Here is a 20,238-nt window from a genome sequence, read left to right as displayed (position 1 = left end):
GAAGAATAAGGTTTTATAATTAAGATGTTACTTGTTCTTAATTTTAATGTCTGTAAGCAAAAACCATAAACACAAGGGCTACATTTTAGTATGTATTTCCAGCTTTAATAAAAAGAATGAGAAACTGAGTTTCCTAAAACTTTGTCTTAAAATTGTCAACCAAAAAAGACTACTTTTTTTTTTAGAGCCGGCAACTTTTTTCAAATGGCAGACATTCAAGTGAAGGCAGTTAGCCAGTAAGCACTGAACACTGAGACATACTTAGAACTTTATTTAAATAAAAAAATTGATACGATGCCGTAGACTTCTTAATTCACTTATACACAGATGTGGCTTTAAAATAATCAATAGACTTGCACTATCATCACATTTTTTAATATTGCCACTAAATTTGATTGTTTTTTAAGACTCATTCTTTTTTTTTTTTTGGTTGAAGCAGCCAAAAAATATGTCAGTGCCTTGATGTGCTGAACATGTAAGCACTTCACTGATCTGGAGAGAAGGGAATTCTGGAAGCCTGGGCACTTGCAAATGGAGACTACCTGTGGCCAGCCCCTTACTCTTTTGGAAGTGACAAGAACTTCTCTGGAGCACTAACAGTTCTATTTTTCTTGTTTTAGATTCTTGAAATCACTCTTTTGATCGCCAGTTACATAAACAACTTCCATCAGCAAAAGGCAACATTTCACCACCTCTCTGCTCCAGCGCTGCTCTCAGCCCAGACACGGGGACCGGAAGCCAGGGCGATGGGAAGCCAGCCCCTTCTGTCAAGTAGCAGACCGACTAAAGGACCCACTTTACTTTGAAAGCTCGGGAGCCTGAACATTCACTCCTGTCCTCTGGGCAATGGCTGCATCAGCTGCAAATAAGTTCATTTATACCTGGTGACATGGCACCCACACACTGGTATTCCAAACTTTTAAAATATGTGGGTGTCTTTCATTTGATTCTTAAATAGTCACGTGACTAACGAAACATAAACACAAAATTTGCCCACACGCTGATTTTCTCTTAGACTACATGGGTTAAAATTCAGTCATTTTTTTCCCACCTCCTCTGTGCCTTGCCAGCAGACACATCTTACAAGATGTCGTTTTTTTCTGTCTTAAAAAAAAAAATGTTCTGGCAAAGGGAGATTCCAAACTCTCATTTGGCAAGCCAGTTGATTATTTGGAAATGCTCACTGCCAAAAAATCAAGTACTGTAATTAAATGTGTGCTTAATTAATGATATGGGTCTGGAAAGAATTAGAGCATACAGTGTTAGAAACAGCTGCAGGAGGCTGTTTCGGGGTACATTTTTAGAGCAAGTGCAGTAAACCCAGCACTGTGAGTCATGGTGAGAAAATGGAAGTAACCAGAACCTCCTGTGTAGTATTAGAAAGTATACTCTGTCACCTTTTCAGATCCCTGGAGTGTAAAGTTCAAAACAAGACAGTGATTCCCCACATTCCTTGGCTATTACTGGAGAGCCCGAGTTCACTGGAATATTGCCCACATTTCACTGCATTTGGTGCTGGGTCATCTTGACCTTACTTTGTTAAATAATATCTTTGAAAGCAAAGACAATTCTTCCATTGTGCCCTCCCATAGGCCTTTTTCGTTATAGTTTTAACATAAATTCTCAAAATATTTTTTAAAGGAAAAGAGAAATCTTCTGTTGAAGGAGGTAGAATTTTAGTTGAGAAAGTCTAGAAATGTACTACTTTGCTAGGTTACATAAGTGGGCAGTTCATTCCAGTATGTGTCAAAACAAAGTAGTTAGTATTCATGATAAAAATGAAACTGTGATAAGACATGAAAATTATATTGTAAAACTGTTTAATTGCAATAGTAATCATGAGTATACTTAATTTTATTTATGTATAGAAAATTTGTATTTATTTTTTGCACATGTATTTATCACTTTGTGTGTGGTACTTTTTTAACCAATTTGAAAAAAAATATTAGCTGCTGAATTAATTTGTTGGCAGAGCCTTCATATTTTCTTCTTTGCTGCTTTCACCCTATGGCAATGTACTGTTGTCACACTAAGCCTTTTGAAAATAATCCCATCTCATATTAGCATCCTTAGAAAGGGCAGAGCCAAGAAGTCCAGTGCTCAGCTAAGATTTGGCTTTATTGGCAATGACAAAAAAAGGTCAAAAAAACCTCATAGAAGTAGATCTCCATTTACTGTTTCCTCTAAATCCTTTGAGCCACAACTACTCACTGCAAAAGCAGGTTGGTTTTTGAGAATAAACTGGCTACCAGTTTGGGATGACTCTTGGGAGTTTTTAAGCTGGGATACAACAGAGTTTCTTGGTTCCCAGAAAACTGTTCAATAATCACGAGCTGGTGAGCAGAGGCATGGCACAGCTTACATATGTGTGCGGGCTTTATTCTCAGGCAGTAGTTAGTTCACCATCTGGTAAGCACACACCCCTCCAGATCTTCTAATTGGAGCAAGTAGTGAAGGCTTAGCTCACATGGTGGTACCTTATACTTGGCATTTATTTTTGATAGAACAGAGATAAAATATTTTGATGGAAAGAAATCAATTTTCTGTAACTGATGATGTGAAAATTTTATTTTCTGGGAAATTGCTTATATAGCCATTTAAAAAATTCAAAGTATGTTATTATGATTGGTTACAAGAGAATAATGTTCCATGTTTAATTGTAATATTTGTCTCCTATCATTTTCTTCCCTTTCAATCATAATAAATGATTTACAAAACCCATTTTGAGCATTATCTCTTGAACAGTCTTCAAGAAGTACCTAGTGTTTTCATTGTCAAAGCTGAGGTGTGCTACTCGTGAAAATGGCAGTTATTACCTCCTTCTCTTGCATTCATGCTTTGTCTTCGGTGTTGCTTTGTTTTATCCATATAAAAGGAAGCCGTTTGGCAAATTGTAATTTTAAGATCATGTATGCATGTTGACATATACAATATGTATAAATCATGGGAGAAATAAGTCCCGTAAGTAGCTTATTTCATACAGGAGGGTCAATGGACTGTGTTCTAAAAATTTATTTTATATGTTCTGGATTTTTTATGTGTGTGTCCTTAAAGTCAAATAGTGTCCTAGCCTGGAGATGAATTTAACTCTCAATTTACAAGAAAAGTTAGTCGCCACTTAGAGTCTTTTGTTTGAAATGTGCTTATTAATTGATTGTTTGGAAATTTTTGCCAAAGAAAAAAGTAAGTAGTGGCCAGGTTCCTAGAATAATGCACTTACCCAATTGTATTGTAGTATAATCCTGAAGAATTAGCCACCACAGATAATCTAATTTTGCTAGACAAAGACTTGAAGTGTTCCTGGGATGCCGAGAACACATTTCACCTGTCCACCTACTCCTAGCCGCCATGGAATTCGGACTCCCCCCCACCACCACCCCCGGGCAGAGTCTCTAGGCTGATTGCTGTGGACCAAAGGCTCCAGGAATGTGGGGACTGAGGGAAGGGAAGTGAGGGGCAGGAACAACAAGGTAGCTTCTCTGCTAACTAGTTCATAGAGAAATGGAATCTCCTCTTGCTTTTCCCTATTCTCCTTTACCTGAAAGAAGAAAGGGATCTTACTGCTACAGGATTAACTTTAAACTCCAAATGAAGGGGAGTCTGGCTGGCTCAGATGGTGAAGCATTTGCTTCAGCTTAGGTCATGATCTCAGGATCCTGGGATTCAGCCTGAGTCTTTGCTCAGCAGGGAGTCTGCTTCTCCCTGTCTCTGCTCCTCCCCCCACTTGTGTGCCCTCACTCTCTGTCAAATAAATAAATAAAATCTTTATAAAAAAAAAACCTACAAATTAGAGTGCACACATAGATATTTAACATGAAGTAAGATTCATCCTTATCCCGGTGGGACCAAGACTCAGGCTTCTCTTGGACACTTAAGTGGGAAGGTGGGTGCTATAGAGAAGAGATGGATCGTCCTGGATGGAAGCTGGGTTTAAGAGATGAAATACACACGTGCTGTATGCCGTAATTTTACCTGTTGAACTTAATTTTACCTGTATCAAACATAGTCACAGTGATTCTGGAGGCATGTTGATAATCAACATCAATCTGAAGTCTTCATTGTATCCTTTATAAGTAATTTTAGGTCCAGTAATAGTCAAGAAACAAAAACTTGCTCACCAGGATAACATCCATTAGCGAATAATTCCAGAACGAGATGCACATATTCACCACAATGCTTTATACAGAGTTCCCTTCCTTCCAGCACTTTGCTAACAATCTACTCAGTGGGAGTGGTGGGTGAATGGAGGTTGGCAACCCTTTCTGAAGGTAGATTACATTGGTGGCTTGATTAAATCAGACAACTCTTCAAAAGCACAGGTAACAAAGTAAAAAAAAAAAAAAAAAATAGACAAATGGGACAACTCCAAACTTCACAACTTCTGCACATCAAAAGAAACAACAGAGGCATCCTGTAGAATGGGAAAAAATAGAATGGGAAAATATAATTGCAAGTCATTGCAATAATTGCAAGTCATATATCTGATAAAGGGGTTAATATCCAGGATACATAAGGAACTTATCGACAAAACAGCTTCTTCAGCAGAAAACATGACAATTTCCTCCAGAGGGGGAATGACTTGAGTTTCCTAATTCCAGTTTGAACAATCCAAGAGAAAGGCTCTTCTGGGCCCAACTCTGGTGTTTTCTCTGAACCACTTCAAATGCTCAATATGAAGGGCACCTGGGCAACACAGTTGATTAAGCATCCGGCTGTTGATTCTGGCTCAGGTCATGACGTAGAGGTCGTGAGATCAAGCCCGAGTCCAGCTCCAAGCTGAGCGAGGAGCCCACTTAAGATTCTCTCAGCCCCTCTCCTTCTGCTCCTCCCTTATCTGCCCCTCCCCCATGCAGCATGTGTGCTCGCTCTCTCTCTCAAAAAATGAAAATTTGAAAAAAGCTCAGTGAGGAGAATGCTTAAATAAATTATGAGAAACCTGTATAGTGGGATATTATACAGCCATCAAAGTTGTGTTTATGATGGATTTTTAAAAATTGAGATGGAAAACACGTGTTAAAATCAGAATGTTAATTAACTCTCTAGTTACTATGCGGACAGATTAGGTGAAATACACCAAAATGTTTAATAGTTATTGCTTCTAGGGTGTGTTCTTTCACCCTCTTCCTTTTTTTTTTTTTTTTCTTTTTCTTTTTTTAAGGGAGAGAGTATAGATTCGGTGCTTATAAACGGGCAGTTCACAAACATGAAGCCTGGAAATCACTGAAATAAACGAACGAGCAAACCTAAGCACTTAAACTTTACAACAAAAGGAAAGTTACGTTTACAATTGCTTAAACTGAAGTTTCATCGTAATCACTCCCACTTTTTCTTTGCAGTTTCGAGCCGGTTTTAAACAGGATTGAGATTTTTGGATTGCCCGATCACTCGCTCATTACCAAAACCCTGGGCCTCCCCTACCCCCCTGCCGCCGTTCCCGGCTTGAGGACAGGTAAAGGAGCCTCAAAGGTGCTTACAGCAATGTTTGCCTCTTCTCTCTCCGGAGACTCTTTTGAGGAGCAAATCGCTAGGTGAACAAGAGTACACTATAGACACTTGAGGGTTTGCACCGAGATAGTTCCATGAAGGCAGCGCTCCCGCGGCAAGGGCCGGCCCCGGAGCGTCCTCCCACACCTGGAGGTAATGGGTGGAGGCCACCCTCTTCCTTTTTTTTCCATATACTAGTTTTTCCTACCATAAGCTTATATAACTTGGAAAACAAGGGGGAAAATGTGAAAACTATGTCACTGTCTAGGCTATTGTTAATAGCCTCCATGTGGACCTCCAGACTCCAAAACATCCTTCAAACATCTGCAAAAAATTACCTCACTGAAACTCAGGTCCAGCCATGGAGCACCCCTATTTTAAAATCATATTTGAGGGGCGCCTGGGTGGCTCAGTGGGTTAAGCCACTGCCTTCGGCTCGGGTCATGATCTCAGGGTCTTGGGATCAAGTCCCGCATGGGGCTCTCTGCTCAGCGGGGGGCCTGCTTCCCTTCCTCTCTCTCTGCCTGTGATCTCTCTCTGTCAAATAAATAAATAAAATCTTTAAAAAAAATAAAATAAAATCATATTTGATTTCTCACAACAACACAGTAAAATCCAGACTGCAGGATCCCTCCACGAAGCCCATTCTACCCGCCCGGCCTGGGTTGCTCTCCCACTGTAGCCACCCCAGACCCTTTAAATGCTTCTGCCTCAACCATTCACAATTCCCCAAACACACTCTGCATACATCTTTATTCTTCTGCACTGTTGTTGTTGTTAAGATTTTACTTATTTACTTATTTGACAGAGAAAGACACAGCGAGAGAGGGAACACAAGCAGGGGGAGTGGGAGAGGAAGAAAGAGGTTCCCCACTGAGCTGGGGGGGCGGGGGGGCTTGATCCCAGGACTCTGGGATCATGACCTGAACTGAAGGCAGACGCTTAACGACTGAGCCACCCAGGCGTCCGTCTGCACTGTTGTTTATTTCACCCAACAAGCATCATAAAATTTTCCTCTCCTGTATCACTACTATTGAAATCCTTGAGTCTTTTAGGGGTGATCCAGTAGGGGAGCTCAAATCTTTATATATTCCTACCTTAAGAACAATTTTCATCTACCCAGGAAGGCCACTTATTTTGTCCATATATGAAGCCTCAGGAGGCATAAGGGTAGGAAAAGGGAGCTCATCTGCTCAATGAGATCAGCAGAATCCACTGATTGACCTCTGAACCAGTGCTGGTGACCAGGGCCTAGCCAGACAACTTCTACCTTCTTTGCTACCAGGCTTCTTTCTTCCACTTTCCATCCCAGTTATCCAAACAATTATACCTTTAAGATGCTAGTACTGTGCCTGGCACATAGCAAGCAAATGGCTTAGGTACTTTTGGTATTCATATCAACAGGGCTTCCTAATTAACATTCAAAAGTTCCAGAACTCAAATTATTATAATTCATTACCCTCTGTCCCACACCAGTTTGTGAGCTTATAGGCAGGCTAGCTCCAGTGATTAGATGCTGATTCAGTGACAGATGAACTCCCTTGCGATCATCCTCTCTCTATTGAACTGGTCTCCCATTACATCCCATGACATAGTCTGCTATGTCTTCAAAATGCACCTAGGTGTTGGAAGGATTTTGTTCCCAAAGATTTTATGACATGAATGCCTTTCTTCTTTCCTTAAAAAAATGTTTTGTGTCATTTCCAGGAATGTGATCTTTGTGTTTCTTTGTTCAAAGTTGCTGATCAGTAGCTTACAACATGATAATAACAAGCACAAAGAACTTACAATGTGTCAGCCACACCTAATTCATGTGTCACATATATTTATTTCATTTCAAATTCATACATTTCCCTTGCTTTACATGAGGCTCAGAGATACTGAGAGTTTTACCCACTGTGGCAATGAGGCAACTTAGCCAGTGTGGCTGAATCAGAACAGAAATCTAAGTCCATCTAAAGCCCATCTTCTTGAACATCACACCATTACACCAAGCCAAACGGCAGAAAGGTGTAAGGAGAGTATCTCCTTGGATACTCAAGACACCTTGGGCCAGAGAGGCTGGGTCTATGGAGCATTCAAAATAGATCAAATACGGTCTTGCCCTGAAGGTTTCAATAACCCTCTTTGGCATAATTACTTATTTTTTTTTAAAGATTTCATTTATTTGGGGGCGCCTGGGTGGCTCAGTGTGTTGGACTGCTGCCTTCGGCTCGGGTCATGATCTCAGGGTCCTGGGATCGAGTCCTGCGTCGGGCTCTCTGCTCAGCAGGGAGCCTGCATCCTCCTCTCTCTCTCTCTCTCAGCCTGCCTCTCTGCCTGCTTGTGATCTCTCTCTGTCAAATAAATGAATAAAATCTTTTAAAAAATTTTTTTAAAAAGATTTTATTCATTTATTTGACAGAGACCACAAGCAGACAGAGAAGTAGGCAGAGAGAGAGAGGAAGGGAAACAGACTCCCCGCTGAGCAGAGAGCCCGATGCGGGGCTTGATCTCAGGACCCTGAGATCATGACCTGAGCCAAAGACAGAGGATTAACCCACTGAGCCACCCAGGAGCCCCAATAATTTCTTATTCTTATGATGTGATTTTTTGGTACCGCTCTAGAATAGTAAGTAGCAAGCACTGGCTTTCTTTGGGTTATTATACTTAGTTGTGTGCAGGGATCTTGACTTTCTCCCCTCTTCATTCCATACTCTGTGTAGCACTCTCGCATATAGTAATAACTATTGATTCAGAGATAAAGTAAATGAAGCATCATGGAGATGCGTTTGGCTTATTAATTTATTAATAAGTGATGCGCTATTGCAAAAACCCCAAAACAACTAAACAAGCAGAAAGTTGGAAAATACTAAAATCACAAATATTCTTTGCCTCTAGTAAATCACTAGAAAACAGCTCTGGAGTTTGTTTCGCCCTCCATTCCCAGAGCATTGCTACTGGGGAGGAAAAAGACACTGAAGAGAGAGCAGACTTCCCTGGCATATAGTTGAACTTTAAAAATTTTTATTTTATTATTTATTTATTTATTTATTTATTTTAGATTTTATGTATTTATTTGACAGAGAGAAACAGCAAGAGAGTGAACACAAGCAGGGAGATGGAGAGGGAGAAGCATGCGTCCTGCTGAGCAGGGAGGCGGATGTGCGGTTGCAGGGCTGGATCCCAAGATTCCAGGATCATGACCTGAGCCGAAGGCAGATGCTTAACGACTGAGCCCCCCAGGCGCCCCCCAGTAGAATACTTTCTAAGTAAAAGAACACTTCCAGCCCAGAGCTTTTAGATTCCAGGTTTGTCAGACAAGTCACCTCATTCTCTCACATAGAGGATGAGGCATTGAGCCAGAGTCGAAAAGGAACGCTGAGAACTACATTTCCCATGATGCCCATCTTTCCAACGCAACGCAGCCTGCGACGTCGCTCCCATGGCAACTGAAGAGTTCGCACCAGCCGGCTGGTCTCAGAGCTTGCTGGCGTCTTGGTTTCAAGGTGGCCTCTAACGCTGAGCCCACGACGCTGGCGCGGTCGAGCCACGATGCCCAGGTATTTCCGCAGCCTTGCTTGCCCCCGGCTTCCTCTTTTCTCGAGAGTGTGGCTTTATCCCCTTTCCCACCCCAGCCTGGAAGGGGCAAGGGAGGGAGGGCCGCTCCGCTGGGACTATATTCAGGGAGAGGAGCCCAGGCGGGACCGGCCTGTGGAAGAAAATTCTGGATCTTTTCTTCTTGAAACCGCTGTCTGGATGGTCAGGGTTCCCTGGGAACTACCCCCTGAGCGTATGGATTCGGTCACAAGCAGGTAGAAAAGTTACCCAGGTGGAAAACTAAGTTTTTGTTAAGATCATTAAACTCCAGTTGTTCACTTACTAAGTAAAAATTTATTGCAGGCCAAGGAATGTTCTAGAAGCAGGGGTTCAGTCTGTGAATTAGACCACAAAGCCACTTCGTCAGGGTTCCCCGCATCTCCCCTCCTGGTGCAGGGCTCAGGACAACAGTAAATAAGAAAAAACTTGAGAAAGCTATGTGAAAGTGTAAAATGCAGTTGGGGGATGGGGGCGCTGTAAAATATATTTTAGCTCTTCAGTTCTGTGATGTCAGTTTTAATATCCTCTAAGTCACACTAAACCTTCTCTGAACAACTTAATAAGGACTTAGAGGGGTTCTGGGGTCCATTACAGAGCAGGATAAATCTGTTTTTCTCACCTGTGGATCATGGCCGGATCTCTGTTGAATTTATGAACCTTAATGAGAAAAATTGTCAGCTTCCTTCCCATCGAGGTATAATTGGTTGCAGTTACAAAGTTATGGTTATAGTGACAAATTGCCACCAGGGGCACCTCATGCTCTCCTCTCTGCTGGGAGCTTGGAAAACAGATAATCACATTTTGAAAGAATGGTGTGTAAATGAAGAGCAGATAGGCCTGGACTGAGTTCCAGGGGGTTCACCTGTGAAATAAATACATACATTTTAGTGTAAACATTTAGGGACACCTCTATTGGTCTTTTATAGCCCCTTCATCCCTGTTTCTTGAATAATAATTATTATAAGCTGTCAATAATTTTAGATAATTATATGTAGGTCAAGCCCTAAATGAAATGAATTAGCACATTTTAACAATCAATCATGACATTCTTAGAAGGTGGGTATTCTTTATTGGCATTTTAGAGATGGAGAAACAGAAGTGAGCCTGCGGAAAAGCACAAAAGCTTACATATATTAGGTCTCAATAAATATTTGTTGAATTAATAAAGGAATGAAGAATCCAGAGAGGCTGGGTAATTTGCCCAAGTTGGTATATACAGAAAGTTGCAGAGTCAGGCTTGGAACACCTCAAATCTTGTCTATTTTTTTCAGTTTAATACTCCATTTTTCATTTCAGCTTTAAAAAAGGGCATAATCTTATTTGTGAAAAAGTACAAATGTTTGTAGAGAGGTGAATGAAAAGATGATTTTCAAAATGTGATTTTAGATTATTTTTTTCTTTCACTATATTTCATACATTAAAACAGGGAATCTTGAGCCAGAAATATAATTTAAAAACAAAAAAGAAAAATTTCAGAAAACAAAGATTGTTTGGTGTGCTGGTTTTACATGCTTCCCATTATCCCGGATGTTGGTGGATTTCAAGTTGTAGATTTCCAGAATTCTTAGTACATTAAGTTACATGCCTGAGAAACTAACACACACAGCTTTCAACCTTGGCTGGAAGTCCCAAAATAAGGCAACCTCAAATCCTAGTGACAAAGGCTCTGCTTATCATTTTCAGCTTTCTTCTATGAACCAGGACAAAGAAAATGAATAATCCTCAGAAGTTTTATCCACCACTTATCTCCCAGGAAATAATGTTGATTTGTTTTATAAATTTAACTGAAATAAAACGTCTCTGAGCTTGAAATAAATATTGAAAAGGGTTCCCTTTGATTCTCTGAATTTTGTTTTTCTGCCTCTCCTAGTGAAACTCTCTGGGAAATTGCAAAAGCCGAAGTGGAAAAACATGGAAGTAGTGGAGGTGATGGTGATGGGCTTGAAATTGGAGAAAAATCTGTTTTCTTCATTGGCAGTAAAAATGGGGTAATGAATTTCTTTTTCTTACTTTTTTCCCCCCAATGACAATGATTTAACAACCAGTGGTAAAATTCATTTTAATACTTTGGTAAAAATTTGGATACTTCAATTCTTTAGCCAGTTAACCAGTCTCTGGCCTGCTGGTTATGTTGGAGCTGGTTGTGCCTTGTATGAGGGTGGCCTATGCATGGTGAGTGGGGACTAAATTCCAGCCTGGGCACATCTTTTGTCAGGTGGTGTGCTCCAATCTGGGCCACAGCAGCCTGGAGGAAGGAGCATACTTTTCTTTTCTTTTTTTTTTTTTTTTAAGATTTTATTTATTTGACAGAAAGAGATCACAAGTAGGCAAAGAGGCAGGCAGAGAGAGAGAGGGGAAAGCACGCTCCCCACTGAGCAGAGAGCCTGGTGTGAGGCTCGATCCCAGGACCCTGGGATCATGACCTGAGCTGAAGGCAGAGGCTTACCCTACTGAGCCATCCAGCCACCCACCCAGCATACATTTCAAATTAAATTACCTGGCAGAGGATTCCTCTTTCCCCAAAGCACCATAGATGCTAATCCAATGGCCACAGTTTTGGTAACTTGTACAATTGAAACAAACTTATAGATGACAGAAACTGAACCAGACAGAACATGATACATTTACCCTTCACTTCTCCTGACTAGAGTCACAGAAACCGAAGGAAACCTGGAGATACTCTAGTCATCTACTCTGGGGTCCATGGGGTATGTCTTAGGGCCAGTAAACTCTGGATGTGTATGCAGAATTGTGTGTGATTGTGCATCACTGTGTTGTTGTTGTTTACGGGAGATAGGTTCTCCCAGCATTCTAGCCCCTTTGAAGAAGTTAAGAGCCACTATGAACAGTGGTTGTATACTTCAGGTTTGACTATCTCTAACAATGGAGGCGTTGTCTTCCATAAGGCAGCCTGGTTCCATTTGCCTTAATTGCTAGTTAAGAAGAAAACCTGAGTTTCATTGTAACTTCCAGTGTTCCTAATTCTGACCTGTAGAATTATACAAATACTTGGTATTCCTAATTCCAAAGTCCTAATTCCTGGTCCTAATCCTGACTTGAAACAATAGAGGAATAAGTCTGATTTTTCTTCTGCTTTTTAAATTTTCAATTCTTTTAAAAATGCCCTTCGAATAATTAACAGCAGCCGCTTTGTCTCCCTGAGTATGTTTCAGCTTTAATATCTTCATTACTTTTGGTCATGCCTTCTGTGTCATGGATTCCGTATCAGTCATGGATTTTTCTGTTATAATTTTATTAACTCTCAGTTGTCATTATACTAATGTGTAATTTTCAGGAGGGAACAGAAATTTGGAGGTTTTGCTTCATTGCAGTAGACTAGAAGGTCTGCCAGCTTCTCTTTTTCTAGACGTTACACTCCTGTTATTGTATAGAAAGATTCTAATAATCCCATAACCCTGTTCACTAAGTTTGAGCGTGAGATCTGCCTTTCTCATATGTGCCGTTTTGTCCTTAATTTTCTTAGATTGGGTCCTTTGTTACAGTCTGTTTGTATTTTTAATTTTATTAAACTGATTCACATGTGTGGTTTAAAAGGTGAATAAAGTAAATTACTAGACCTCTCTACGTTTTCAGGGTCTCTCCTTAAAGCAGCCTTTTTTAATATCTTTTACTGTTTTTTCAAAAATAATTTACTTCTTTATTTATGAAATGACTTATAGGCTATTTTTAGATTTAAAATGTTAGACACTATCTTGAATCTTTGATAATATTAGAAAAGGATTTAGTTCTAGCTCTTTTTCTATGTTTTGTTTTGTTTTGTTTTTAAGTAGTCGCTACACCTAACATGGGGGTCAAACTTACAGCCCGGAGATCAGGAGTTGCAAGCTCTACTGACTGAGCTAGCAAGGTGCCCCTAGTTCTTTCTCTTTTAAACGCTCATTTCTAGCCCAGCCCTCGTCTGCAACCTAATTGTTGTTATAATGTAGGGCGAAATCAGTATTCAGTGTGAATTTATTATATCTAAAACTTATTTGCTGCTGAGCCAAATGGGTTACTTTCTCTTTCTCTCTCACTTTCTCTCTTTTTGTTTCTTTCCTTCTTCCCTTCCTCCCCTTTTTTTTTCTTTTAAGACTGTATTATTTGACAAAGAACACAAGCAGGGGGAGCAGCAGGAGAGAGAGAAGCACAAAGTCCAGGGCAGGGCTCAGCCCCAGGACCCTAGAATCATGACCTGAGCCAAAGGCAGATGCTTAGTCAACTGAGCGACCCAGGCTCCCCTCTATTTTTTTTTTTTTTTTTTTTTAGATTTTGTTTATTTATTTGAGAGAAGGAGAGAGGACCCTGGAGGGGATGCTGGAGAGAGCATCCCAAGACCCTGAGACCATGACCCAAGCTGAAGTCAGATGCTTAACTGACTAAGCTACCCAGGCACCCCTCCATTTTGGGGGGGTTCTTTTTTTAAGATTTTATTTATTAAAGTGCATATGCACAGTTAGGGGGGGTGGCAGAGGAAGAAGAGGAGAGAGAATCTCAAGCCGACTCCATGCCCAGCACAGAGCCCAACTTGGGGCTCAGTCTCATAACCCCAAGATCCTGACCTGAACCAAAATTGAGAGTTGGATGCTCAACTAACTGAGCCATCTAGGCACCCCACTTTCTTTTCTTGAATAAATTTTTCAGGAGTTTAAAAAGGCCTTGTTTTTTAAATTTGCTTAGCTTTTATGTGTACCTGAGTTTTTATATGCATTAGTTATTTGTTGCTACTTAATAAATTACCCTAAAACACAGCAGCGTTTAAAATGGCAGACATTACTATGAGGGCCAGGAGTCTGAGAGCAGCTGAGTTTTGTGGTTCTTGCTCAGCGTCTTTCGTGAAGTTGTAGTCAAGATGTCATCTGGGACTAAAGACATGTCACAGCTCAACTGAAGAGTAAGTTTCCAGGTTGTTGACATGGTTGTGGCAAGAGGCCCGAGTTCCTTGATGGCCATAAGCCACGCTTCAGTTCTTCACATATACACCTCTCCATAGGGCTGCTTACAACCTGGTGGCTTGCTTTCCCCAGAGCAAGAGATCCAAAAGAGAGCAGGTGCCTGGAATAGAAGCCGCAGCCTTTTATAACCTAATCTCGGAACTGACATGCCATCACTTCCGCCGTGGCTATTGATCACAAAGACAAAGTCCAGTACAGTGTGAGGGACCACACTTGGGTGTGAATACCAGCAAGGGGGATCTTGAAGCTGGCTCCCCAGCTATGTGTTGTTAATTCTTTCCACAATCCCCAGCAGGCATTCAGTAGAATCTTCATCTAGACCGTTGTATCAGATCATCTGAAAGTTCCCATTTCCACGCAGAGTCCTGCCACCTTTTTGACCCACTGTGCTAGTCTGTGCTGTGGTTCACAGGAGTGGCTACATAGCTACCATCTTGCCCCAGCATCTTGGAAATTCCCTTTGCCTCTTTCTTGAGTTGGAACTTTAATTTCCTGGATCCTGTGTCTTCCCTGTTCTTGGTTTACTCACTTATCTTGGTGGAGAACATTGTTTTGTCATTTTCTGGGAAAGCATTACATGGGAAGTAAAATTTATGAGACCCTGTATGTCTAAAAATTTCTTTATTTTCCCTCACTCTGGGTTGAATGTCTATCTGGGTATAAAATCCTACATTAGAAGAGTTCCTTAACCTCTTTCTGATCCTACTTTCTGTTTGAGTCTGGATTGTTTACTTTGGGAGGGACGGAAAACTGAATTCAAACTGATGTAGGCCCTCTTTTGAATAGTTGGTATCCTCTTCACCATTAGGCTTTAGCTGTATTCCTCAGTGATGTGTACACGAGATACCATATATTAATTCATTTCATATGGTCAGGCAACAGTCTACCATCACAACATTATATCTGTTCTGCTCTTTATTTTCATCCAACTGCACCCTTCTTGCATGTTTATGAATTTCCATATAAATACACAAAGTGGTTCTGTATTTTCTTTCCCTTTTTGTCTCTCTTTATCCCTTTACACCATATATTGCACTCGCAAGTCTCATGCCACAAGTTCTGGTAATTCATATGAGGTCGTTTTGCTTCTCTGTGATAATACTGCACTTATTACTCCCCACACTGTTGTGTATCTGTAGCTGTAAAAATTCTTTCCAGGCTTTGTCACAGCTGTTTTCTCTTGTGAATTACTTGGACCCTCTTCCATTATCATCTTAAAGTTTTTCTTAATGGGATACCTAATGACATCTCAATTTATTTGGACTTTTTTCTCTCATTCTCTCCATTCTGATTTAGATTGTCGAGTCTCTCTTCGTGGTCTTATCATCCTCTTGACATAGGTTTCCTCTCTTATCAAGTGATAAATTATTCAGTACCTTAGGGTATGGGCCAGAAAACTTAGTCATTAACTAGCCTTTTACTTCCCAGAGCTTCTGTTCTCATCCCATACCTCATCCTCTAGATAGAAGAAAAGTGGGAAGGAAATGTCTTGACTTGTAAATTTTTCTTTCTCCAGTTTTCCACAGTGTATCATCTGATTGTGAGACGATGCTTCCCAGTGTTCCTTAAGAGATAGCAGATACTAGTTACAGTCTTCCACATACAGTCTTACTGGTCATGGCACCCTTTTCTACTGAGCCTGAAGATGAAATCTAATCCAGCATTCCAGGAAGGTGTTGACAATTCAGATAAAATTGGTTTGTCATCTCTGGCTCTAGTAATGTTTTTTATCACCACACAATTAGGAGAAGTCAGCTAGAATCTGTGGGTTGATATGTGCACAAACCTTCAGATCGACAGAGAGCTGATTTCATGTGGAATACCACATTCTGTCACTTGAGGTCTTAAGAATTACGCACCGTAAGGAAGAAGTCAGTTAAATAATTTTGGGGGCACCTGGGTGACTCAGTTGGTTGAGCACTGCCTTCAGCTTGGGTCATGATCCCAGGGTCCTGGGATCAAGCCCCACTTTGGGCTCTCTGCCCAGCGGGGAGCCTGCTTCTCCCTCTCCGTCTGCCTGCTGCTCCCCTGTTTGTGCTCTCTCCCTCTCAAATAATAAAGAAAGAAATAAGGAAAAGAATAAGAAGCAATTTTGATTAACATATGAATATTCTGACTGAAATGTAATTGAAAAATATTCAGATGAAAGAATGTTAACAAATAATTATTTTATTGTCTAATGTTATAACTACATTTAAAAAATAATATTTAGACATTTTACTCAAATTCATGGTCATGGAGCCATTGAATTTGAAGTTGGTAAACTAACTTTGTACTTAGCTAATACCATATTTAACAGGAATTAGAAAGTACTTATTGAACTAGGAAAAATTATAAGGGTAAACAAAATATTTAAGAAATGTTTTAACTTGGTTTTTATTTCATAAGTTGAAAACAATCAGGTCTTCTACTTCATTTCAGTATGAAAGCCAGGGTTTATTTAGATAAGTCAGGAAAAATAAATAATAAATATCTAAGCATGTAGGTTAATAAGTCAGTGTCTTAATAATATTCATATTTTGGATTTAGGTACTTTTAGGCTTATCATTTAGGAATAATTGGATCATGTGAATGATGTTTGTCATAGGGTTATTTGCTACTGTGGAAAGCCTGAGGAAAACACAGCCTCGCATCCCCAGGACCACTGATTGGTAGGAAGAGACCTCTCCCCGCTCATTTTCTGTTTTATTTAGCCAAGGAGACAAAAAGTTTTTGGAAGTGACCATACGGAGCAGAAACAGATGTATCATGTCTTCATGCAGCTTTGCTTGACCCGTAGCAGTTCTTGCCAGGAAGGCAGAACTCCTGGTGACACTGTCTGAAAGAGGTCGAGGCTTGCAGATCCAAGATGCTGGAATTTATTTGGCATGATAGTTCATTTCTTTTTTTCTTTTTTTAAAATTATTATTATTTTTTTATTTGACAGACGGAGATCACAAGCAGACAGAGAGGCAGGCAGAGAGAGAGGGAAGCAGGCTCCCGGCTGAGCAGAGAGCCCGATGTGGGGCTCGATCCCAGGACCCTGGGATCATGACCTGAGCCGAAGGCAGAGGCTTTAACCCACTGAGCCACCCAGGTGTCCCTGATAGTTCATTTCTATCTGGGCTTCCTATTACTCTTCTGCTTTTGTGCTTCATGCTACCACATAAGGACATGTTGACAGTGAAACTTTCTGGAACTAAGCTCTGCATCAGCGAGGCTACCTCTTTACCAGGTGATATCAGTGGCCAGGTAGCCAGAGGACTCCCCTGTCTTGGGCTGTGTCCCAGAAGGCCCCTCCCCCCGCCAACAACTGGACATCCATCATTGGGAGATAACATACAGAACATTAATATTCTACATATTGGAGGGTAATATTATACAACCATAAAAGAATTGTTAGTAATGAAAGGAAGGAATATGAAGTTAATTGAAAAAAGCAGGACAGAAATTTTTATATACAGTATGACTGTATGTCTATAAAAATGCAAAGATTGGGCGCCTAGGTGGCTCAGTGGGTTAAGCCGCTGCCTTCGGCTCAGGTTATGATCTCAGGGTCCTGGGATCGAGTCCCGCGTCGGGCTCTCTGCTCAGCGGGAAGCCTGCTTTTCTCTCTCTCTCTCTCTGCCTGCCTCTCTGTTTACTTGTGATCTCTCTGTCAAATAAATAAATAAATAAATCTTAAAAAATAAAAAATGCAAAGATTAAGAAATAGAAATATATATGGCAAAATTTTACTCACTGTTTTTATTTTGTTTTTAATTTCTGTATTTTGCAAAGATATTTTATTGGCCCACTTTTTAAAATCTGAACTTAATTGTGCAAATAAAATTTTCATAGGGATCACTTATATTTAAAAATTTTAACCCAACTCTAGTATACGCACGCGTCATTTCATGAGTTTATTGTTGTGAGGAGAGTGATTTTTGCATTGGATACAGTACTTTTCCAGTTTCCCACTTACTACTATATAGTAGTAAGTATTAAAAACAATGAGTAAATAACTAGTGCTAGTGTTACGGCACAAGTAAATTTCTATTACAAAGAGTATTCTGTGTGGGGCACCTGTGGCTCAGTGGGTTAAGCCTCTGCCTTCGGCTTAGGTCATGATCTCAGGGTCCTGGGATCGAGCCCCACATTGGGCTCTGCTCAGCGGGGAGCCTGCTTCCCTTCCCCTCTCTCTGCTACCTCTCTGCCTATTTGTGATCTCTCTCTCTGTCAAATAAATAAAAAAACTAAAAAACAACAAGAACAACAAAGAGTATTCTGCGGAAGAAGCCATCTTGCAGGTGGCTTATCCTAATAGTACTGATTAGGGACACAAATTTTAGCACACAAATGCTTGAAAGACCCCCTCTCCCCTTGCTAGGGGGTCTTTCATGCTCACACCTGAAATGTCCCACCAGCATCCCCAGTAGTCACTCTCTGTTAACAGTTGTTCTAAACTTTGTTGTTGTGACAACCTAGTCCTGTTTTATTTGTTGTTTGTGAAGCCACCCTTTTCTTTTAAAGAGTAGTATGTGGCCTATTCAAGCCGGGTATTTATTTTCATTTATGTAAATCAAAACTAATTTTGCTTTTGAAGATTGGCAAACTCTCTTGACATAGGTAGAACTTTTGAGGATATTGTTCTCCCTTTTTTGGTCATTAAATGTATATTTTAATGTTCAATTTTACTCACAATCAAGGGAATACAAATTAAAATACAGTAGCATGTTCATCTACCAGATCTGAATTGGCTGTTTTCCCTTCATAAGCACTACCTCATTAAGGAAGGGACTACCTTACAATGGTTCCCAGCAGCTGAGGCTCCCGAGCTCGCTCACTCTGCAGCAGACCAGCCTGGGCTGGCTATCATGGCGAGGGGTGGAGAGAGAATGGAAACACATGGGCATCTTGAGGCCCTACCTCAGAACTGGCACCCCAGAGGATATTGGTTTTTTTTTTTTTTTTTGAGGCAGCTGTTCTTTCAAGTATCTGAGTCCATGCTTTATGCAGAACAATATTTTGAAAAATAAAGAGAAGCAAGCAATTAATGCTTCTATTCTTCAGCTAATCATAATCACCCTTTACCAGAGAAACTAACTGCCTTGCTGCCTCCTCTCTCTTTGCGTACTTCTATTCATCCATTCAGTAGACAGCTCTTGAACATCTTCTGTGTGCCAGGCATCCTGCCCAATAGAAATGAAAGATTTGTACTCTGCTGTGTGGGAACTTGCTTGTTAGTACTTGTACAGCATCGCACCAGACAGATGCTGTGATGGAAACCAGGGCTCTCACTTCAGCCAAAGAGGCTGGATGACTGGGAAAGCCCCCTGAAGAGAGGGTGATGTCCAGAGCTTAAAGAGTAGGAAGCAAGGAAAAAGAGTCATTCAGGTGAAGAGGAGAGAATCAAGAAAAACCTATGAAATAGCAGTTGCAATAAATGGGAGAGAGAACATACTAGACAAACGTGATAGGATTGTCTGTCATTGCTGACTGCTGTTTTGATGATGGGGATTGAGAATTTAGGTGACAGCGTTCTGCACAGCATGTATAATTTTTTGCTGTCATCACTCACTCAACGTGGATACAGCATGAGGAAAGGAGTTGATTGAGTTTATCAGGGTTGGTTTTTGCCAAGTGGGTGCAGTACAGAGCTAGAAAGCTTGGGGAGGGGGTGATATTTGCAAGGGTAATTGTAATGATAAACTATGGACTGTAGGATGGAAAAGGAGAGATGTGGAGGTAGGAGGGAGTCGATGGAGAAGGAGAAATGTTGATTGGTCAGTGGACTTTGGAGGCCTCTTACTAGGGCCAAAGAGTTGTTACTTTCGGGATTCCTGAAAAAGTAGTTGGAGAATGTGTTGGCATGTGTGATTTTGGACATAGTTTCCAGTGGTGACATGATTGAAGATGTAACCTTGGAAGTGATGTATGGCAGAAGTGGAGTGAAGGGAAGAGTCTATGTGAGGAGGCAGAGGCACTGAGACGTCTGCATGTTCGGTGGGTTGCCCATGCCTATGTGGGTCTGAAGTTAACAAGGCTAATGACAGTAGCTGGGAGAGAAAGGGAGACTGAGCCAGAGAAGATGACGACAACCATCACAGTAGACTGGTACAAACCTCTAAGGCTTTTGCAAAAGGAGGGAAGTAGAATAATTATTTGAAGGGGGTCGGGGGGTGGGGGCATGTGGATGGCTCAGTCACTTGTGCCTCTGACTCTTGGTTTCACCTCAGGTGATGATCTCATGGGTTGTGGGATG

At 40.9% G+C, this 20,238-nt stretch overlaps 2 protein-coding genes across 8 annotated transcripts in view; both read left to right on the top strand.

Moving 5' to 3' along the window:
- Window positions 1-2,721, top strand: part of PLEKHH2 (pleckstrin homology, MyTH4 and FERM domain containing H2) — a 124,112-nt gene extending 121,391 nt beyond the window's left edge. For all 3 annotated transcript variants that reach the window (XM_059134614.1, XM_059134613.1, XM_059134612.1), the window contains one exon: window positions 621-2,721. In XM_059134614.1, the coding sequence (XP_058990597.1) occupies window positions 621-806 (186 nt within the window). In that variant the 3' untranslated portion in view covers window positions 807-2,721. The remainder of the gene's footprint in view (window positions 1-620) is intronic.
- Window positions 2,722-8,866: 6,145 nt separating this feature from the next.
- DYNC2LI1 (dynein cytoplasmic 2 light intermediate chain 1) overlaps window positions 8,867-20,238 on the top strand; it is a 69,753-nt gene continuing 58,381 nt past the window's right edge. For all 5 annotated transcript variants that reach the window (XR_009344813.1, XR_009344812.1, XM_059134611.1 and 2 more), the window contains exons 1-2: window positions 8,867-9,026; window positions 10,934-11,051. Coding sequence is in view for 3 of the 5 variants with exons in the window: in XM_059134611.1 (XP_058990594.1) it covers window positions 9,019-9,026; window positions 10,934-11,051 (126 nt within the window). In the remaining 2 variants the exon portion in view is untranslated. The remainder of the gene's footprint in view (window positions 9,027-10,933; window positions 11,052-20,238) is intronic.

The sequence above is a fragment of the Mustela lutreola genome, chromosome 9 (genome assembly GCF_030435805.1).
Source record: "Mustela lutreola isolate mMusLut2 chromosome 9, mMusLut2.pri, whole genome shotgun sequence".
Taxonomy (NCBI): Eukaryota; Metazoa; Chordata; class Mammalia; order Carnivora; family Mustelidae; genus Mustela; species Mustela lutreola.
The sequence above is the reverse complement of the archived record's forward strand: the minus strand, read 5'-3'. Positions and strand labels throughout refer to the sequence as shown.